Source organism: Carassius gibelio, chromosome A14 (assembly GCF_023724105.1).
Source record: "Carassius gibelio isolate Cgi1373 ecotype wild population from Czech Republic chromosome A14, carGib1.2-hapl.c, whole genome shotgun sequence".
Classification (NCBI taxonomy): Eukaryota; Metazoa; Chordata; class Actinopteri; order Cypriniformes; family Cyprinidae; genus Carassius; species Carassius gibelio.
Genome location: NC_068384.1, coordinates 6,164,318 through 6,186,174, shown reverse-complemented (window position 1 = coordinate 6,186,174; position 21,857 = coordinate 6,164,318). Strand labels below are relative to the sequence as shown.

The 21,857-nt window shown below is 36.7% G+C and overlaps 2 protein-coding genes across 3 annotated transcripts; both read right to left on the bottom strand.

Annotated features, from left to right (window-relative positions):
- Positions 1–718: 718 nt before the first annotated feature.
- Positions 719–14,741, bottom strand: pde6a (phosphodiesterase 6A, cGMP-specific, rod, alpha). The gene is made up of 22 exons (XM_052614332.1): positions 14,162–14,741; positions 11,951–12,103; positions 11,633–11,722; positions 11,401–11,541; positions 11,233–11,307; positions 11,049–11,113; positions 10,205–10,271; positions 9,936–9,983; positions 9,660–9,809; positions 9,116–9,259; positions 8,859–8,924; positions 8,623–8,769; positions 7,439–7,546; positions 6,733–6,842; positions 5,943–6,030; positions 5,694–5,794; positions 5,457–5,564; positions 5,217–5,280; positions 4,608–4,682; positions 3,784–3,867; positions 2,603–2,771; positions 719–1,112 (listed from the first exon to the last, which is right to left on the bottom strand). Exons 1-22 carry the CDS (start codon positions 14,636–14,638, stop codon positions 1,063–1,065), a joined length of 2,580 nt encoding a protein of 859 aa, XP_052470292.1. The 5' UTR covers positions 14,639–14,741; the 3' UTR covers positions 719–1,062.
- A 718-nt stretch (positions 14,742–15,459) lies between these two features.
- On the bottom strand, positions 15,460–19,759 carry tmem216 (transmembrane protein 216). Of its 2 annotated transcripts, XM_052614372.1 has the most exons (7): positions 19,624–19,759; positions 18,909–19,558; positions 18,122–18,135; positions 17,274–17,367; positions 17,085–17,177; positions 15,944–16,145; positions 15,460–15,747 (listed from the first exon to the last, which is right to left on the bottom strand). In XM_052614372.1, exons 2-7 carry the CDS (start codon positions 18,919–18,921, stop codon positions 15,732–15,734), a joined length of 432 nt encoding a protein of 143 aa, XP_052470332.1. In that variant the 5' UTR covers positions 18,922–19,558; positions 19,624–19,759; the 3' UTR covers positions 15,460–15,731. The 2 variants fall into 2 exon arrangements, with proteins under 2 accessions (XP_052470332.1, XP_052470330.1); XM_052614370.1 differs by lacking the exons at positions 18,909–19,558; positions 19,624–19,759 and adding an exon at positions 18,700–18,898.
- Between the last annotated feature and the right edge of the window lie 2,098 nt (positions 19,760–21,857).

Genomic DNA, 21,857 nt, shown 5'->3' with positions numbered 1-21,857 from the left:
ACAGAATAGTTCAGCCGGAAACCCTCTGATTGGTTGCCGCATTGAAATGGCAGCCAATGGCTAGTTGCATTCTGTGTTGTATCCATGCAGAGTGCCTACATTTTTAGGTGGTGAAGCTAATTGTGGCGGTTCCTTTCACTGAGGGTATGAAGCAGAACATGCTGAATGAGAGCACTGTTAACACAGCCATTCGGAGAGCTTGTGGCAATTTGCCGCTCTGCTGGTTTGTGTTTCAGATGTCAGAATAATCATTCCCTACAGCACTGTGTGTGTGTGTGTGTGTGTGAGGGGGATGCACATCTATCTGAGTAGGTGTGTGTATTTGCACTCACGTCAGAGCTAATTTTGGCTTTTGCAGTGGTTGCAGATTTTCTCGGCTCCACCTCTTTGCTGTGAGAGTGAGGTAAATGTAGCAGAAGACGTGACATCATAGCCATTGACGTGCAGTGACTGCGTCTGTGACATGACGTAAATGCCTCTTTGCTGTCCTGCCAATCAGCTCTCTTCCTTCTGAGTCGATGAGGCCTACACCCCTTAGGTGTTATCCAATGCTTTTGTAAGACTGTTATGTATGTCCCAGTGGGACAGTTAGCACTAGCACACACACACACACACACACACACACATGCATGCATCCTAGGGCAGAAGTCTTATTTTGCACAGCAACACGATAAAAAAAAAATAATAATAATAAAAAAGACAATTTTAAGCTCAGAAATTCCTCATTTGATGTTTATTTATACATTTCTACATATAAATACCGAAAAAACATAATGTTGAATTTCCAACGGTTTACACACTATACTCTCAAGTATTTGTTATTAGGTATGTAAGAATGCTCCATTCTGTAGATTTTCAGCCATAGTCACTAGAGTATAACTTTACAAACCTGATATTGCCACTGGGACACTGCACTAGTCTGTTACTTACACTAAAAGGTTTCCTTTACCTATAAATGCATGGCTAGTGTAAATAACTGTTACACAACATCCTGTGGAGAGAAATAATTAAAGCAGTACATTGTCATACATTCTTATTGTCTGATTTTATGCAGTTTGACGTCTAGGAAACGACACAGGTCTTGGACTGAGATGTTGGCTGGACTGCGTTTCCTGTGAGGAAAGAGAACTTGGTTATGGAAAAGAATAAATGACATGTCAATTGTTTGTTAAATGCATCCTTAATCATACTGTTCATAAATTAAAACAATATTTATTAGGAAAATTCTTTACAAAAATTTGTATTTTTTTTCTCTCTCTTTTGTGAAATACAAAAGGTGAATTTTTGAAAAATGTTCATTGTCTTATTTTTAATAATAATAATAATAAAGTTAAACAGAAGTGGCCCATATGAAGTCTTACAATAACTTTGTGCAAGTTTAAAATTAATGGTTTATCCAAAAACTGAAAATGCACTTGACCCCAAGCATCCAAGATGTAGATGAGTTTGTTTCTTCATTGAAACAGTTTTGGAAAGATTTTGCATCACACCACTTCACTAATGGATGCTTTGCAGTGGATGGGTGCCGTCAGAATGAGAGTACAAACAGCTGATAAAAACATCACAATAATCCACAGCACTCCAGTCCATCAGTTAGCATCTTTTGAAGTGAAAAGCTCAGTGTTTGTAAGAAACAAATCCATAATAAAGTCATTTTAACTGTACACTTTTGTTTCTGTCCAATATAATCAATAATAACGCTTCCTCCAGTGAAAAAAGGTCAATTTCTTGTTGTCCTTTCACATCAAAATACACTGACATATTTGTTAACACTGTTTTTGTTTGTAAACGGAGTTTGATCTCTGCATAGTTCTCTCCTGATTCAGAAGAAACTACTTTTTTACTGGATAAAGCAATACCATGGATAGAGGACTTGTATTTTAGCCGGAAGCAGCAGTTCAACAGACACACAGCTTTTCTCTTCTCAATACATATTTATTTGTTGGACTGGAGTGGTGTGGATTACTTATGGATTATTGTGATGTTTTTATCAACTGTTTGGCTCTCGTTCTGACGGCACCCATTCATTGCAGAGCATCTATTGCTAAACAAGTGATGCAATGCAACATTTCTCCAAATCTGTTCCCATGAAGAAACAATCTTGTGTGGCCTGAACCCTTATGAAAGGAAAATATATTTACCAATATATTTCTTAAAATATATTGTGATATATTGTAATATATTATTTCCCCTTTTTATTTTCTAATATATTATATATTTGAATACATTTAATAATATATTGATGATACATATATTATATAATATATTGAAAAATATACTTTCAATATATTGCAATATATTGGAAAAAAGATATATATATAAGAATATATGCCTAACCTTACATGATATTTTCCAATATACTGCAATATATTTTTGTTTCATAAGGGAAGGTAAGCACATTTGCAGCATTTACATTTGTCATTCTCAGTGTAATTTCGTAAGGATCTTGTCCTCTTCAGTAGACATGGACTTTTGTGATTCTATTGTTACATTATGCACCCACTTTACGTAAAAGAGCAGCACAAACATTCTTCAAAACATCATTTGTGTTCCACATGTTAGGATGAACTATTTCTTAACGAGACACTGTTTGAGTCACTACCTTGTTTGCCAGCTGAGGCGGCAGCGTTTACTTCCTCTTTAGCTTTTTTGGCCTCTTCCAGCTTGGCTACCTTGGCCTCATGAATTTCCTTCAGAGCGTTCCACTCCTTCCTGTTGTTCAACAGACGCTCTAGCATGGGCGTGATCTCTATGTGGAAGCGAGAGAACTCCTGCAAGAGAGACGGGGCGTGAGTAGAGAGGGAGGATCGTAGGCGGGTATAATGTTGAGCAAATACGAATCCTCTAGGTCATACTAGATGTTTTATTATTGCATTTTAATCTTAAAGATTTATGATATGGGTAGTTAGTCCACAGTATTGATAAAGGTTTTTCTTCTTCGTCTTTCATTTGTGGATGATAGCATTTGATCACTTATTAAATGCATAATTATTACATTTAGTGAATTAGTTAAATTAGAATATCAAGACACTACTGGGCTGTTTCCAATCGTACGTAATCAGTATGTGTAGATACTGCAGAGGTGGCACAGATGTTACATCTGAAGAAGATTTAAATACATTTACAAAGCGTATTTAATGCAGCTCAGAGGTGGCATGAATGCATTTACACTGCATGTTACACTGATTACAAGAGCATACACAATACTATGACATTAATGTTCAAAAAATAAAATTATACTTTAAATATGAAACTGAAGCCACCAATAGTTTGGCAGAATATCCTTGTCTTAATGAAGGAATCACTGAATCGCTTATTCGATTCATTCTGTTTCAAAGCAAGTCTGCTGTTCTGTTCTGACTTTGAAGCACTGCACTCTCAAAACGTGTTTGTGTTTGATTGTGCAAAGTTGTAGAAAATACAAAGTGCTCCTACAACATTACATTCTTAACTAACATTCAGAAAATCAAGTTTTGACATTTGTGAATTATTTTAATTAGTAAAAAATATAAACCCTGTGCGAATCAGTTTTTCCCCAAAATCGTACTTTTGTGACTCTTCTTCACATCAAGTTCTCTAATTCCAGCAAGCCTGCATTCTGACATTCAAGGTCAATAAAACTCAAGTATACAGACATCTGATCATGACCAGCATTGTGCATTTATGCTGATTATGTATCTGCTTTTTGATGGACTCTCGTCTGGATCCTGTGAACATTTAGAAGTGTAGATCAATAAAGTCCCATGTGTTGTTTTGTTTACTAATCGAAATGGAGGGCCTCACCTTGTAAACGAAAGAACAGACGAAATCAATAAAACCACACTGCAGTTTGGGAAGTTCGTCCGCTTTGTTCCGGTCCATCATGGGCTGGAAAAGAAACAGCATGTACTTAATTCATTATCAAAAAGAAACCCCACAACCTACAGATTGCCAGGGCTGCGTAGATTTTAGAGGGTTAATGAGTTGATGAAAATATAATATTAAGTCATGAAAATGTCAAATCAAATGAATAAATACAATGCTTATGCAATTGCCAGCACATGACTATTAATCAACATCTGAGAACTGTGAGCATGGTAAATTATTAAAATATGAACATGATAAAATTCACAGAGGTGCTTTTTCACCTCAAACTCAGAAGCATGAATCGCAAATTAATTTACATGACATTTAAATGGTCATTATGCCATTGCACGAATAACTTGTAATCATGTAATCCTTAAGAAGTAACTGTAATCTGATTATGAGCATTTTAAAATGTAATAAAATCTAATTACAATTGCTACATTTTTGGAATCTGATTTTGTAATATTATTAGTTACTACTCAAACACTGCTGATTCTGAACTGAAATCACAGTGATGGTGAAGAGCCATGCAACTAATACAGAAATTTCAAAGATATTACATTCCTGCATTTCCAATCACAGCCAAGGAAAATGGCGAGTTCGGGAACGGTCTGTTTGACTGGGCCATTGTGACCGCTCTTTCTGATTCAGTGCTCCGCATAATAGGAAGTAAATCACGACATGACCCATGGGAACTTTTCATTCTTATTCCCTTTCTCTCAGCCCCTTCCCAACACCCTTCACTCCAGGTGCTTTCTCACAATGGGCTGCTGCTCCAGCACTGTCCTCTCCAGGTCACCCTGCTCCCAGAATTCAGCAGCGACAGACAACGCCACCTAGAGGACGGAGTCAGTAATACATTCTCTTTATAGATGCATTTGGAAATATGCGAATATGGATTTTGCATGTAACTAGATTTCAATGTGCATTAGAGACCATTAATGACTTCAAAATCGCTACAGTACAATTCCCACTGAGACAGACCTGGCACATGTCCCATTTGCAAACATAAAATATTGTCTCTATCATTTTTCTGGGATCTACTTGCATGAATATAACAACAACAACATCTAAAAGTAGAATGTTTATTTTTTTTAAATGCATGACATCTGGCAGAATATAATCTCACGCATGTGAGATGATCTACATTGCCGTCTGCTGTGAAATGCATAAAATAATAAGTGTTAAACAACGAATGTAAACAACCCAACCATGGATACATTATCATATGAATGGGATTTCAGACTCATTATGCCAGCGATTTCGTTTTCTTATGCTGTCACACCCTTGGCTGCCCTACATTTTTGAATACATTGTTGTAGTATCAGGCCTCGCGTGTGACTTTGCATTATGCATTAGGAATATCTAACCTTGCTCTGAATCTCCCATGGCTTGGCAATGGCTGACAAATCGCAAGCAGTCATCATCATAGCCCTGCGGTGTGGAAAACCAAAACACCATGCTGTGAATTCATATTTATGAACCCTAAAATGCACCAAATTCAGACTGCTGCATATGATCTTTTGCGAGGATATAATGCAGGTTATAGAGCAAACAGTCAGTATAGATGATATTCGTTTTTTAACAGGCTTTTTTCTCTGTGCACTTACATGACAATCTCTTTCCGAGTTGTTTCGTACATCATGTATTTGGTCCAAGCGTCCCAGCTCTCGTAGGTCTTGGACTGATCTACGATCTTTTGAAACATGGTCCTTTTCCTGTGGAGGCACATCATTATTAATTTCACGTTAATCACGTTTGTGCAGCTCTGACTGCAAGACTAACTCTGAATAAATGATTCACAAAAGCCAAGCACATCCCACATTGCTGAAAAATAAAATCCTCACTTGAAATACAAGGCCAAGTCTGTTGCAATGATAGCTATGTCCATCAAATGGATGACGGTTTCGTGCTGTCTCCGGTTCAGATTCTGGTAGATATTTAAGGCCTGGGAAAACAATTTATTTCACTCACTGAGGAAACTGCTGGCAGTTATTTATGGGCTTATCAACTAGATGCACATTCTCAATGTGTCTGTAGAGTTCAACATTTTAATGATGAAAACACCCAGAAATATAATTCATTTTCAGCATTACCTCATCTCTAAGCAGAGTTTTTCCAAACTCCAGATGGTGCCTCTCCAGAATGGAGGAACCATGCAGCTTTGCCAGTGGATTCCCAGACCTGGCAAAGTCATCACAGAAACAGAATCTTAAAACCTAGAAGGTCACAGACTTTGGATAAAAAATTAATGCAAATCGCCATAATGCAATGTGATATGCCAGTCTGCATAAATTTAACATGATTCAAATGTAAATGTTGGCTCTTTAATTCTTTGATTGAACTGTATTTTGAATGCAAACAGAATTGTATCTTTGACCAATTTTGACCAACATGACTATTGTTCTGTAAGCATGATCATTTATATATATATATATATATATATATATATATATATATATATATATATATATAAAATATTTTTTAAAAATGTCCAAGCTGCTTTTCTTTTTTGTATATTGTGATAATGATGAATATTCCTCTGTCAAGTTGCAATTTTGCTTAAAAAATAACAATAAACAATGCATATTAGGTCAAGATTTGAACCTCTGTCCGCTTGCATGCTAAACAAAAATGTAAAAAACAAAAACAAAACAAAAAAACAACATGTACTGATTTAGCAGATGTTCATTTAACATTAAACATGTTTTTATTTTAGACACATCTTACCCCAGTGGTGCATGAAACCCCTGGAAAGTGGGTGTTGGTGATATAAAAATGAGAATACCTCCACACCTTATTTCTACCTTTATTTCTAAATCCTGTAATGCATATACCCTTTTCTTTGGTGAGAGCAGTGGGACATTGGCTGTAATGAGTACATACTTCATCTGGTAGAGGTTGTTAGTGCCGCGGTGGTCAATATCATGACAGAGCCCAGCGGTCACCATTGCCATCGTCTCCAGGTCCGTGTAGTAGCGCTTCAGGTCACCTGTCTGAGACACAATAGAACAAGTTTAATAGGCTTCAAGGTGGAGCCTGCTTAAGACACATCCCGTTCTCTTGTAGAGCAAGGAGGCTGACTAGCGAGGGCTCATTAGGCTTAGTGAAGCATGGGAGTAGCGCTGAGAAAGGCTCATTAGCAGCCTGGCTTGCGTTTCTTCCTTCCCTCAAACCCTCCATCCTCCCTGACGTCTGGCCAGCTCACTGTGATTACACACGACTTAACCAGAAGCAGGTTTACACTCGACTGATTAATTAGATGAGGCTGTCTGCCATTTCGGAGAACATGTGTTGGAAATGGGCCGTATCATTAAACATATTCCATAAAAAAAGCCCACGATTCTTGCACCCACCAAACACAGGGGCAAATTTATCAAATGCTCGGTTGCAAGGCTAACATGACTGGTTTGTTTGTTTTTCTTGTTTGCGGGGTGAGAACAGTCAATGTATTCATAACTAGGGCCTCACTACTAGCCTTTGCTGAGCAAGATGAGGTCTTGTGTCTGAAGAGAGGGCAGATTCGGAGAGGGGTTGAGATGAGATTTTTAGGTAATATTTGAAATGTCATTCTGAGAGGTTTTTCTCTTACCATGAGGAGTGTAAACATGGTCTGGCCCACGTTGAAGCCATGCCTCCAGTTGTGGTAGGTGATCTTCCTGTAACCTTTACTGACTGAGTACACAAAGCGCACCAGGGCCTAGAGAGAAATCAATTTCAGCTACGTCTTACAAGGCACTGCAAATGTTGTATTTACATTGTACAATGTGCAGTAAAACATCTTGAAGAGAATGCATTGAAACATTTAGTGCATTTTGTAGACGACTGGTAGAAGCAATAGTGCTGCTTGATAGCGTGAATGCACATAAATCACTGATGCTATTTTAAAATAAATTCAACTTGGGTGCATATCCCGATTTGCTCTGTTTGTGCTATAGACATGAATTATATCTACTTTTGAAAATGATTAAATGAGTGAAAATACATTGAAGGGGGGGCTCAGACCAGGTTCAGATTCACCTAATCTTCCTAAGGAAGTGATGTCATTGTTTATATCATCACTGACTGGTGTTTCTTCAGAGTATACATAATTTAGACCAGGTCTCCCTGGAAGAAGAGACTGGGAAATCTCAATGGAATTCTCCTGGCTAAATAAAAGATAAATCAAAATAAAATATGCAACTTTTCCCACATACTTTACATATAGTACAGTCACATAAAAGGATATATAGTACAGTATATAGCATATTTAATTTCACTGCAAAAGTAACAGCTTTTTATATAAAATTGGAGCTCTAATTATGTCCGACTATATCTGCATTTGGTGATATATACTGTTTAGCATTTCTTAGCTGCTTGATTTCTGATATCATCACAAAAAATAAACTGTATTTTAATTTCAGCTCTGAATGTGACGATAAGGCATGAAGATATTTTTAAGTTTTTTTGCAAAGTTTATTGTGAAACCAGCGATAAATCTGACTTGACTCGTCAATTAACTGTAAAACAGATAAGATTATTACCAAGTGTCACAATGATTTTTAAGATTCAAATTCTTCTTAGGTTTTGACTTTAGAACAATCTTGAAAGAAAAGATGAGAACATGTTTAAGAAATGTTTATTTGGAAATATTCTTAACTTTAAGAAAACGAACATGTGGATCTGTCTTATACAGTAAGCAAACAATGTCCCAAATAAACGTCCACCCAGAACAACCCTAACCTCTGGAAATATCGAGTTAGACATATGGCCGAAACATGTGTCATTATCACTCACCTCACGGGGAATATGGAACTTGTCTACCACACCGAGTTCATAGTACATCTTGATCCCACACTTCACCAGATCCAACTCACTGAACTCAAAGTCACAGAAGTGAAACTCAAAGATCTCGGATTCCTCCGAGTCTGGCAGTGTTTCGAACTTTAGAGAGAGAGAGACAGCAGAGCTGAACAGCTAGAAAACAACTAGACTTTAAACCATGATCGTGTGTGTGTGTGTGTGTGTGTTACCAGAATTTCCTCCAGCTCGTCCTCGTCACATTCATCAGGTTCTTTGTCATACACCTCACGTGTGTTCTGAACAAAAAACATCACTTTTACTAGGCTGATATTCTAAGACTCTTCTTCTGTGATGATCAATCATAGTGATATATATGACAACAGTGCTTCTCCACATATACTGTGTGCTCTAACCAGCTTTACCAGTGTAGTGTAATTTATATTCCTTTAATTAGTGGACTACATCCTATAAAGTTGGAGGAACCCACCAAGATATTCTGAATCTCATCCTTCCTGCACTTGACGTGGTACATGACCATGTCCTGAAAGATGTCCTTGCGATTTTCCAGCTTGTTCATCTTGTCATACGTGTCTGTGTTCAGCACTGACCAGCCCAGGAACTGAGTGAGCGACTGAAAGAGATACAGAATTACTTTTACATTCAAGTTCAGATTCACACATTTAGATTAAAAGAAGTCTTTCCATTCTGATGGAAATGAATTAGAAATTAAAAAAAAAAAAGCATCACATCTCCACATGACTGAACTTTAATGAAAGGCTCAGTGGACTGTAGCATTAAGATAAAACGGACACATAAGTACAAAGTACTTTTTGAAGACTTTGGCTTAGCATTTTAGTTGAATCCAACAAGCCCAGCATAATAGATTAAGAACATGGCGAACTTTCAAGGAGCAAACACACTATGAAATGTTCTCAGTGATGCATAATGCAGAGTCTGCTGATCTATCCATTACTATATATATATATATATAGGTATGACACACTACTGATCTATACTGTGGCCTCAGATACCTCCATTAGTGTTTCGTCCATGTCATCAAAAGGCTTCCCATCTTTCCTGTTATAGAATGTGGCCACGCCAACGATTTCCTCTTTCTTGTTTACGATGGGCAAAGACAGCACATTCTTTATTGTCCATCCAGATTCATCCAGAGGCTCTTTCTGGCAGGATACATCAGGTTTTCGTAAATAAACAAAAAGCTGAGGTATACAGCTTTCCTTTTTTGTTTATTTAATTTCATTGATTATTAAGGGCTTTCACAGAGGGAGAAGTTAAAGTAAGCTCACTTGAAATTCAAAGAACTCGTCTTGAGCAGCGTTCATGATGTTACAGATCTGTAAGACAGAGTGAAGAGAAAGCAGCAGGCACGCTCACTGAGAAAGGGCATTGCTTGCTGATTAATTACGGTTCACAAAATTACAATTATCCATCATTTCGGTGTGGGAGCACATTCTATTCCCCCTCGCTGTGCACATGACAGGAGCATTATAAACCATAATAGCTTCCAACTACTGTGGCTACTGTAGGAGAGGAGAATAAGGGTCTAGACTCTCACCAGGCCGTTTTCTGCGACGTAGGTGGGAAGCCCACTCACTAATGCCCAGTGGTCAGCTGGAGGGTTACTGTAACGAAAATACACATGTGTCTGATCAGAAAATCTCATTTTTATTTTCTAGGCTGTACATCTAAGTAAAAAAAAATAAACACAAAATAAACACAGTCTCTCATGCAAATCAAGGCTGTATTAATTACAGTAAAAACAGCAATACAGATAAATAATATTACAATTTAAAATAACTGATTTCTATTTAAATATATATTTAAAATGTAATTTATTCCGATGGTGCAAAGCTGTATTTTCAGCATCATTACCCCAGTCTCCAGTGTCTCATCATCTCATTAAACTGATTTAATGCTTAAGAAACATTTATTATTATTCCTACTATTGTTATAGTTAATCAGAGTTGTGCTGCTTAATATTTTGTGGAGTGATATGTGTTCTTTACCCCAAGGGTGCATTGATGAACAAAGTTCAAAAGAACAGCATTTATTTGAAATAGATATTTTTGTGACATTATAAATGTCTTTACTGTTTACTATTGATCAATTAAATGCATTCTTGGTAGTGCAATGGTAGTGCCTCTATGCTGGGAATATTAAAATTTGTACTCGAAGATGAATTATTGCTCAGGCCTGGTTCAATAGGAGGGCCTAGATGAGCCCATCCATGAGTTTGACACACCCTTACAAACACCCTGATCTGTCTGTTTATAAGGTACAATAATTACAATGCATGTAATGCAGTATGATGCATGATAATGCATGTGGCAATACTGGGCTTAATTAAATGCCAAGTGGAATCTCAAATTTAACAGGCAATATAAAATGTATCAACTTACGGAATTACTTTGATGTCCTCCTTTCCGTGCAATATGTAATCAATCACTTTGTAGAAAATCACTTCCTGGAGCAGAATTAAAACCGTAAGTCAAACATGTGACAGCATCAAAATAATTAATCCAGGGTAGTTTTGTGTTTCTCTAACACGATTAACCAAACATATATATTCGGCGTAATACTCACTCTGCCATCAGGGGTCTTTGGTCCGCTGTAAGGGGGCACCTCTCCCATCAGTACAGGCCAAAGATCAAAGAACTCCTGCAGACAAATGAATACAAATACAATATTTCAATAATGTTTGAGCTACAAATCCAGCTGCATATTTCATGCATTGAATAAATAACCAGTCACTTTAGTTTTGGTCATGTCGAGGAGGCCCACGGAGTAGCGGTCGCAGTTGAGGAAGGCTCGGACCGTATAGAGGGCCTTGTGGAACTGTCGTTCAATGTCAGTCAGCTCCTCGAACACTTTGCTGGCAGACCAGAGCAACACCTTCAATGTAGATGTGATGAAAATGACAAGATCATGAAGCTGCAGTGTTTATGGGTCAAAGTCTTAAATCACGACCTGACAGAAATCCCACCTGTCCTCTTCTGGTTTCACAGTTGTGCAGGTAGCTCAGGTGAAAAACTCGCAGCACAAGATTGGCGAAGTTGAGATATTTCTTCAGCGTCTACAAGACACAGAGTTCGATTCACTCCAATAGAGCGTTTAATCTGTTCTGTAGAAGTCTGTTTAATCAGAATGCTTCACTGGGGATTTGAGACTAAAAGTATGGATGGGGAGCACAATGCATATAATTAATCTTTCTGGTATTGTTTACGTTTCAAATTGGACTTATTGTGGAGTATAAACACAAAGCATGCTCGCTATCACAGAGGATGATGTAAGTGAATGCTACCTCTTCATCCTGAGCAGTGAAATGAGGAGCGCCAATCTTGTTGACCGCCATCATGACGGCTACCATGTCCTTGCCGTTCATGATGGGAGTCGCGAGCACGTTCTTGGTCTCGTACTCCGTGAGGTTGTCTACAAAATCACTGAAGTGGCTGTCCTGGAGAGTGAAGCACATTTTAATTTACTGTGGTAAGACATCACCGATATACACAGTTAAATAGCTTAATTTAGCTTTAAAGAAAGGTTTGTTTATTGCGGGCTGTGTTCTGAGAAAAAGTCTGTTTCTCAGTTTATGCACCTCAGTTTTTGATGGAAAAAAAGCATTATTTATGGATAATTTTGACAATAAATTGGGGGCATTAGCTAAGATCACTGAGGCCTATGATCAATCAGTTCCATAAAGAAATACAAAACGTGCTAACTGAAAGAAAACAAGTTGCTTAAAATACTGAATCTAATATTTCGTAATAATACAGCATAAAAAAAAATTCAATAAATAATCATTTTAATTGTAATCTGCTCATTTTTTTTTTAGGAACACCACAAGTGTATCATACCCCTGTGTAAGCAAAGTAAATAGATCTTAGTCCAATGCAATAAAATTAACTAGCTAACAGAAAACTAGACTATTCTCTCCAGGTCAAAATGACGAGAGCACAAAATCTTATAATACCTATTAAAACACCATTAACACTTTACAATAATATAAACACATTAACTTTAACTAACAATGATCATTTGTTGCCATATTTGGCAACACTACTTCACATTGTCCTTGTTGTATGTTGTATGCACTTAATCCTAATCCTAATGTTATTAAAATTAATCAGTAGTATTTAAATATATTATTACACTGTAAAAAGGACATCTTTAAATAAAGTGTAACCAAATGTTCAGTGTAATCTTCGTTAAAGTTATCAAATACAATTGCTTGTCCATGTAAACTGATGTAGTTAACTAATGATAACAAATGGACTAAATAAAATGTAATTAAATTTGGTAACACTTCTATACTGACTATAGCAATAACAGTCAATTATGCATAATAATATGCAACTAAACCAAATCCAAATATGAAAACCTAAACTGACAATTATCAGACATTCATTACTGATTTTATTGAATTGCTTTCATTTCAGGTGTCTCTGAAACATTATAAATCCTTTATATTCTGTTTCACATGGACACTAGAAAGGGAAGGTGAAATGCAAGCAGTGATATTCTGCTGACTGGAGGAACACAGAGTTAGACACTGACCTTTAGATTTAATCCCGGATCGCTCTAATTCAGCTCAGATTAAAGAGTTTAACAGAACTCACTGCAGGAGCGCGCTGGCCTGCGTTTATGCAGACTAATAACAGAGTTACAGAGATCTCACTCAGAATGTTCAAAATCAATCACTTGTTTTAGAAGCTTGATACACCTTTCCAATTTACAAACAGTCTATCTGTGGATATACTGATAGTTCAGCTATCTGTCAGACATATGAAACTGAGATAAACTGTTGCCGAATCCAGGGTTTCAAACTGACCCGCTTGGTATTTCGGTCACATAATGCAAAGATTGAAAAAACAACATTTAAAAAAAATATATATTATGCGCACTACCGAGGAAAGCATATTGCTGTCTGAGAAGCAGTGAAGCACACTTGGTACCAAAAAGCAACAGCCCGTTTCTTTGAAAAATGGTTAGTAATTTCTAATCAAAGAGAGGGAGATTTGAGTCATATATATCTGTCTGTGCAACATCTCCTGCACATTTCTCACGTTTATCAGCACTGGGAAAACTAATGGTAATATCCTTTAAAAAGGTACTATTTAGGTTTTAATATGTAAGCTACACTGGAGCTACTAATATGCACCTTTTAGGAGAAAATAAGGTACAAAGGTGTGCTTTTTGAAAAGATGTCACCCTGATCACAGCTATTGTACTTTTTTTCTGAGAGTGTGGATGCTTATGTAATAATTTATTTGATTTGCTTGTTTGATTTGAACTGCTGGTTATAATATGATTCATGAAAACAGAAAAGACACAACTGTTGAGCTTATAAACATGATATTTTCATATATTGAGTCCTTTTCGACTGCTCATGATACGAGCAGCGCAGCACTGCTCTCTACAGGTCATATTGTGAATTGCACTTCGTTTCATAATCATAAACACACAGGAGTGGATAGCTGAACTATCTGTTCCTCATCAGGAGTAGTTCTCCTACCTGTGTGACATCAGGTACATTGACGGTCTTCTTGGTGGTGGCCACATGGCCCACAATGCCTGTGTCCAGTGGGTACACGATCTCACTGTCCGGTGCCACCAGACACTCCTCCAGTGTGGCATCTTTATGGACGTTGAAGATTCGTGTGGCCAGTTCAGCTATGCCATTCCTCTGGCGGTACATGAAGAGACTCATGCGGTCGGCTCGCATAATAAAAGTGAGATGCCGCATGAGGTTGAACACGGCCCTCTCCATCTGCAGGTTTTCCTGCATGTCCCGCACCATATCGAAAATGACCTCGCACTCTTCAATAGAGCTCAGGTCGTGGTAAGAGCTGATGTCCACTTCTGTTTTCTTGGTGGTCGCCAGAAGGTCAGAGACGACCTTCGCCCGGAACCTGGAGTCATAGTACTGCTTGGCAAAAGTTGGATTACTGTCCAAAAACTTCTCAGCCACATCTTTGTCCACTGCAGCCATTTCTTAGCTGTCAGAGAAGTGTTGGACTTGAAAGGGGTTTCTATACAGGGTTAGAGCTGCCCAAAGCTTCGGTGTTGTCCAATGCAGCTCGGCAGCAGGATGGTGAGAAACACTTGGGATTACTGGAGATTGTTTTAAAGAGACTCATAATCCTGTGTCCAATAGTAATTAGGATTATGATATTCACCTGACAGCAGTCACAGCATGCACAACCTGACACAGTTAAGACATCTGGGAAATTAGGAACTTTACTTTTAACATTGAGGTTGCTGCTCGCCTGAATTGTCACTAATTTAATGTTACAAAACCTAAAATACTGTCTTTCAGTATCATGTATGTGAAAAGGCAAATAGATAAAGCACCTTTCAAAAGTTTGGGATTGGTGGGATTTTTAAAGAAAATAATTTTTATAAAATACCGTAATAGCTTACATAAACTTGATCAAATGTGACTGTAAACACTTTTGTAATGTCACCAAAAATAATTGAAATGTAACTTTTTATTCATCAAAAAATCCTGAAAACAAATGCATCAGTTTCCACAAAAATATGAAGCAGCACAGCGGTGTTCACCATTGATAATAATCAGAAATGTTTCTTGAACCGCAAATATGCACATCAGAATGATTTCTGAAGGATCACGTGACACTGAAGACTGGAGGAATGATGCTGAAAATACAGCTGCGCATCAAAGAAATAAATTACATAAAAAAATATAAAACTATTATTTTAAATTGTACAAATATTATTTCACGATATTAATGTTTTATTTTTCAAAAATGTGTATGTGTGTGTTTGTGTAGTAAGTATATGATGACACAATTGTTTCACTCTAATAATGGCAAACTTTATTTACATAAATACATTTACATAGCAATTAAGAATGCATTATTTATAAAAAATCAGAGTACACTGAAAATAGCCTTTAAAACATCTCAAGATCAACTTATTATATTTGTTTGAAAAACTGTACAAATGAAATGTCTGTTTTATGTAATTTAAATGTATTGCAGATCTTAACGGTTCTCAATCTGAAAGCCTGCAAGCTTATTCAGTTCAGTGTTTTCATTCAGACGTCAAAAAAGCAGATGGAATTAATAAATGTTGGCCCTGAAAGAGAGTGGAAAAAGAATTGCTGAGTGTAAATATCTTGTATTTTAAAAGGCCTAATAACTTGAAAATTATGTTGCTAAATTTCCACTTCCATATATTTATTCTATTCAATGCACATCTTTTCATAACCTGTATGTCTCTTTGCAACTGTGGGATAAATATGTTGAAAAACAGAAAATACAGAAGTAGTTACCTTGAAAAAACGGAGAGGGTTATGAGCCCCAGAATCAGCTCAAAGCTGTAGAAGCAGAGCAGCACAGCATTGAGCACAACCTCCAGCCGTAACACAAAGGTCTGCAGCAGCAGGTAGTAGACGCTCAGCACCGCACAGGGCACCAGAACAGCAACACTCACAAACAGAGCCAGAGAGCGCTGACACAGGTTCCCCTTCCAGCCTGAACGGCAGAATGCATTTTTACCAGTACAAAGTGTGCACAACAAACAGGTAATCAATCATTATCATCCAACATTCATCCATCCAGGTGAGAACTGAACAGAGAAAGTATTTTAAATTCCAATTCAGTTACCGGAATTTTCACAGAATTTAAACTGGATGTAGAATTGGAATTCAGATTTAAATTCAAGGCATTCAAATTAAATTTGTAAAATAAGTGGTTTTCATTTATTTCCATGTTCATAGTAATTACTCATCAACGTGATATTAATGTTTAATTATTTTTTAACGTACTTCATACTTTCTTGAATTAAATGAAAATGAATGCTGTGATAATCACTTTGGCATTTGTATTTAAATGACTGAGAAATACAGCATTCCTTCAAAAGTTTGGGGTTGATAAGATTTCTCAATGTTTTTGAAAGATATCTCTATTTTAAAAAGCACAGTAAACACAGTGATATTGGGAGATTTCGTTATAATTTAAAATAATTGTGCTCTGAAATGTCTATGAATAAATTTCTTTGAATCAATATATATAAGCGTGGAAAACAGTTATGCTGGAAACGGAAATACTCCCCCCCTCCCCCTCAGAATCATTTGATGAATCTAAAGATCAAAAGATCTGTATTTATTTGAAATAGCAAACTTTTGTAAAATTCTAAATTTCTTTACTGTCACGTTTGAACAATATAATGCATCCTCGCCGAATGACTGGGAATAAAGTATTAAATGAACAGTGTAATTATAAATATTATTTAGCAAAACTTGTATTGGGAATGCGCTTCCTCTTCCTGGCATTTCAATTCAATGTTATGAATTCAGTTTTGCACAACCCTGCTCCAAAGAGTTGGCTTCTGAACGAGGATGATTTTAATCCTCTGGATAAAATAAAAACTACTTCTAGATCAACACACTAAACAACATCCCACACACTGACCATAGAAGAGTCTGAGGGTTTCCAGGCCCAGGAAGAGGAGCAGCAAGACAACATCCAATATCAGATTGGCTTGTGGGTAAGGGAGGATCACCCCTGCAAATGGCACAGCAAACACTGATTATGTCATACACATGTATATAAAAATCATACATCTCAACAATTCAATGATTTATTGAGTCCATACATCACCTTTGTAGATAAACATAAGAATCTCAGCGATGAAGAAAGCTGCAAAATACCAGCCGTTCAAGTGAAACAGGATCTGCAGTGGTGTGGAGGACAACTGAGATACTTCGTTAAGAAGCAACATAAACAAATATATAGATAGAGGTGTGAAAACTTTTGGAATTTGAAGATCAAGGTAAATTGTACTTAATTTGTGTTCCGGGAAACATACAAGTATCTTCTTTTGCTTACGAAGGGCAGAATTAAATGGGGAAAAAAAATATTTCAACAAAATAAGAAATTTTTGGACATCTTCATCGTGTTCAAAGGTTTTCCCTTAATGCATCTGAAGCATCAGTGACTTTTGAACCTTTTTAAATAGTTGTGTTTGAGTGCCTCAATTGTCCTCCGTCTGAAAAGATGGATCTCAAAACCATACAGTCACTGCTGGAAAGGGTTCAAATATGCAAAGATGCTGGAAAACTGAAAAATGTACAGGACCTTAAAGATTTTTCTGAAGAATAGTTCTCAGTTTAACTGTTCAGAACAAACAAGGGACTCATGCACAACCATCACAAAACAGAAAGACAGTCGAGGATCATCAGGTAACGGCACACAGTATTAAGAACCAAGGGTGCCCAAACTTTTGAGTGGGGTTATTTTAATAATTTCAGCATTTTTTTTGTCTTGTGGACTAAATGTAAAAATATTTTATGTACAATATCTTACTCAGGACATGACTAAAAAAATAACATGCATTTAGTATGATCTCTCTTATTTTGTTAAAATGATTTAAATTGTCACAGATTTTGCAAGGGGTTCCCAAACTTTCGCATGCCACTGTAAATCAGAAAACTGTATTGGAAGGATACGACAGGTTGTCCTCCTGCAAAAGCAAAATTAAACACTGAATTAATGAACAATGTAAGCATGTAAGGAGAGTGAATTATTGTAACTTTATCTGTTTATTTCTGTTTTTGGTCATAAATCTCTCACAAATGCACCTACCTCAGACCACAATCAATGTCAGTAATTAATATCACATAGCAAACTTTAAGAAATGATGCTGAAACTAATTACATCATCTGTAAACAACATGCAATTCACATTTTCATTAAATCCGTCTTTTTAAATACAAATACACTGATTTTTAAATAAGAAAATAAATCATATATGCATTTGATTAATAAATGTATTGGTTTTTTTCCTCAATACTTGGTAGCTTGGAAACGAGTTTACGTCACTGAATAATAATAATAATAATAATAATAATAATAATAATAATAATAATAATAATGTGCTACTTTTATTTCACAATTCTGGCGATAAATCCTAACGACCCATGACGCACAATCATCAAAGTCCAGCAGTTTTGTTACTTTAAATGTTCGGTTCAAAAGCAATCACCAGAATTCGAGTAAATAAATATTTATTGACAAAACGACAGTACCGTTAGTGTTGTGAACGGCTAGCATTAGCTTGAAGATGCTTCTCCTTCATTCGAATCATTAATTGATCGCTTGGTCCTTACCAAAACGTTTTATTCGGCTTCATGAAAGCCATTTGCTCTGTTCACAATAAAATATAGGGAAATGTGTGACGAAATCAAGCTAAAATCTACTCTAGTTAGGATCAAATCATAAACATCTTTCTACTTACCGTGTGCGGCCATGTTGGGTTGTCATGGAAACGGCACACTGTGGGCGGAGACAACCATCAGCCATCCAATCAAAACACGCATGAAGAAAACAGGCGTTTCGTTGATAACTGTACACGTGTTTTATTTGAGCAGAAACTATTTTACTTCATTTCGTTTAACTTATGAATTAAATCCAGTGTAATACAGTGTACGAAAATACATGTTTTTATATTTAAAAAAATTGTTTAGTGATTACCAGATAAAACCATTGCTGAAACACAAAGACAACACGAAAAACAGAGGCTATAGTAATAGAAAAAAGTATAAGTCCTGCATTATTAATGAATCACTTAATCATTTGACAAATATTATGATGTGACTTCAATACAGTATGCTATGTTCATGCTGTTTCTGTTCTGTGTCATTGTTTATGTTGAACTGTTTCGCTCCTTTTGCTCCTAAGACAAAAGGAATGAGAACACATGTCAGTCTAATCGAACACTGAAGACAGATATGCAAAATAATCATGCAAGTTAGGAGTTAGAAGGTTTGCCTTCAGCTTTTGATGATGCATTGGGGTCCTGAAGTGTTCATCTTTTGGCCTCTTCCTCACTGGCATATATGGCAGCTGCAGAAATAACCGACCACAGGGGCCGAACAAACTCTGTACCTGTTGGTAAAGTACAAGAGATCAGTTGAGCAGAAGACTTTGAGTGCTTTACTACATGCTCTTACCCACTGGATCCATCACGTTTCTGCATCTCTGACACAATGTCTGAATTTCCCGCCTTCATTCCGCTTCCTTCATCAGCTGCAGAATCTTGCTTCTCATCTGCCTTTGAGTTAACATAATTCGAGGATTCCTAAAATTAAAGTAATTTATATAGTATCAGTTATAATGCACAGCACTATCTGAAAACTTTGACCAAAGCCAGTTGGTATATTCCAAAAGAATATGATCCACCTTGACATTCGCTGTTTGGAAACACGTCTTGGTTTCATCATTTTCCTTGGATTTGACCTCCTCATCACTAGATGTTTGCATGATTGTGTCCATGTTGGTTTCCTTTCTTTCCTGATCCTCAGCATCTTTTTCAGAGACGTCCGTCTCTGCCATCACTACTGTACTCTCCTCACTGGAAGCCAGTGTGCTTGAAGGCTCATTATTGTTCTCTTCAAAATCTTCCTTAACTTTTTCTGTCTCAGAGTCAGCGACAATACTTTGCTGGAAAAAGAATCAAATATCTAATGTGTTTTTCAGACCACACAAGCACAAAAGGATTAGTAGTAATTTAAATGCAAGTTACCCCTTGTTCAATTTGCTGCATTTCTTTGAGACTGTTATCCTTAAGTTTCTGCCACCTTAATTTAATGTGTTGCCTTTTACACTCGTCTTTAAGTTTTGCAGGATCGGCAGCATTCAGGATTGGCAGCATTCACCATCTCAATTAATGCCTTCTTCACCTGCAATAGAAACATAATTAACATAATTCTACATATATCACACAGACAAAATCTGCACCTAACATATCATGAACAATAAAGAGTAAAACTGCAAGAATATCCTAGTGATAAAGTCAGACTATATCAGCAATAAGTTCAGAAAGCCTTAATGAATAGATTAAAAACTGATTCAACAAACAGTTTGCAACATTTTTCGTCTAATAGAATGTTTTAGTAAAAATACATATGCATAAAAATTATGCTGAGAATTGCATGCTTCTAATTTACTTCATTTTTCTCCGTTGAATCCAACGGGGTCGCTGTGTCCATTTAGTTTACTGTCTATGGTGGATGCCAACCACTGTAAACACGAAGACGCACTGTGGAAGTGGAAATATGCTCATTATTTCACTTTAGTTGAGCATAAACAAAAACATTTTAAAAACATTTCAAAGCTGTGGCTTTCTGGTTCAAATGTCCTAATAGGATTCCTAGCCCACGAATTTCCAATCCGTGCGCTCAGATTTTGTATATATATATATATATATATATATATATATATGAATGTATGTATGTTTCTCGAAATTGATTCTGAATGATTCAGATTGCTTTCATTTAGGGGAGAGTGGGGTGATTTGTGCCAGGGGGGAAGTAGTTCCACCCCTTGTTTCTGGAAAACCATTGAAGAAATTGGTCATGTGACCACATAATTTTAAAAAGCCATCCATTTTACTCATCCTCCAAAGAAGAGAGACACAAGGCATGAGAGGTAATCACATTTTAGCTCAAACTGTTTTTTTTTTCCTTTAAAAGTAAAATTTCTATGATCTAGGTTTTTTGATTGTAGCGTCTGAACAATTCTAGAAAAGTTTGAAAACATTTCACACATGTTTTAGTGCTTTACCAGACTACACAATGAGTCTACAGTTAGCATGATGTTAGCTCTTAACTGCTGGATCATGCTAGCTTTTCAAATTTTTGGGTATGGGGTGATTTGTGCCAAAGGGCCTGGGTTAAGTTGTGCCAGTGGCACAACTCACCCCCACTTATGATTATTTTCAACACATTATTAATTTGTAATTGTACATTGCACTATTGCATTTTAGCACTTAAACTATGTGGCATTCTTAATTTTAGACAAAAAACCATTATGCCACGCACTTATAAACGGAAGACAGACAGGGCTTCAACTGCTCTTGTGGAGTTGGACAGAGCAGTGAAAGAGATGCAACAGGGAAAAACCATAATTCAGGTGGCAAGGGAGGTGTATATCTGCAGGATGACCTTGAAAAGATTCAGGGTGAAGAAAAAGGGTTGCAATGATTTTGCCAAGACATGTTCCTGGATCAACATCTTATGATGATCCTGGATCAACATTGTTGTACAAAAAAATAGACTTAAATCAATCCCTACCCCTAAACCTAACCCTACCCATAATTTAGTCCTTATAATAGGGGGAAATGATAGCTGTGAGTAGAATCTCCTAATCCTGATTGTAAGCCTAAAACAGATATTTCTTAAAAAGT

Excerpts from the sequence above, each read along its gene's own strand:
- tmem216 (XM_052614370.1), bottom strand. The coding sequence starts at position 18,724 with ATGCTAGCCGTTCACAACACTAACG. Across the intron at positions 17,178-17,273 it reads TCTTATGTTTATCTACAAAG|GGGTGATCCTCCCTTACCCA; the intron begins GTGATGTATGGA and ends TGCCATTTGCAG. Across the intron at positions 16,146-17,084 it reads AACCCTCAGACTCTTCTATG|GCTGGAAGGGGAACCTGTGT; the intron begins GTCAGTGTGTGG and ends TCTGCCGTTCAG.
- pde6a (XM_052614332.1), bottom strand. The coding sequence starts at position 14,638 with ATGGCTGCAGTGGACAAAGATGTGGCTGAGAAGTTTTTGGACAGTAAT. Across the intron at positions 11,542-11,632 it reads GTGAAACCAGAAGAGGACAG|GTGTTGCTCTGGTCTGCCAG; the intron begins GTGGGATTTCTG and ends TCTACATTGAAG. Across the intron at positions 2,772-3,783 it reads TCTGTTCTTTCGTTTACAAG|GAGTTCTCTCGCTTCCACAT; the intron begins GTGAGGCCCTCC and ends TCTCTCTTGCAG.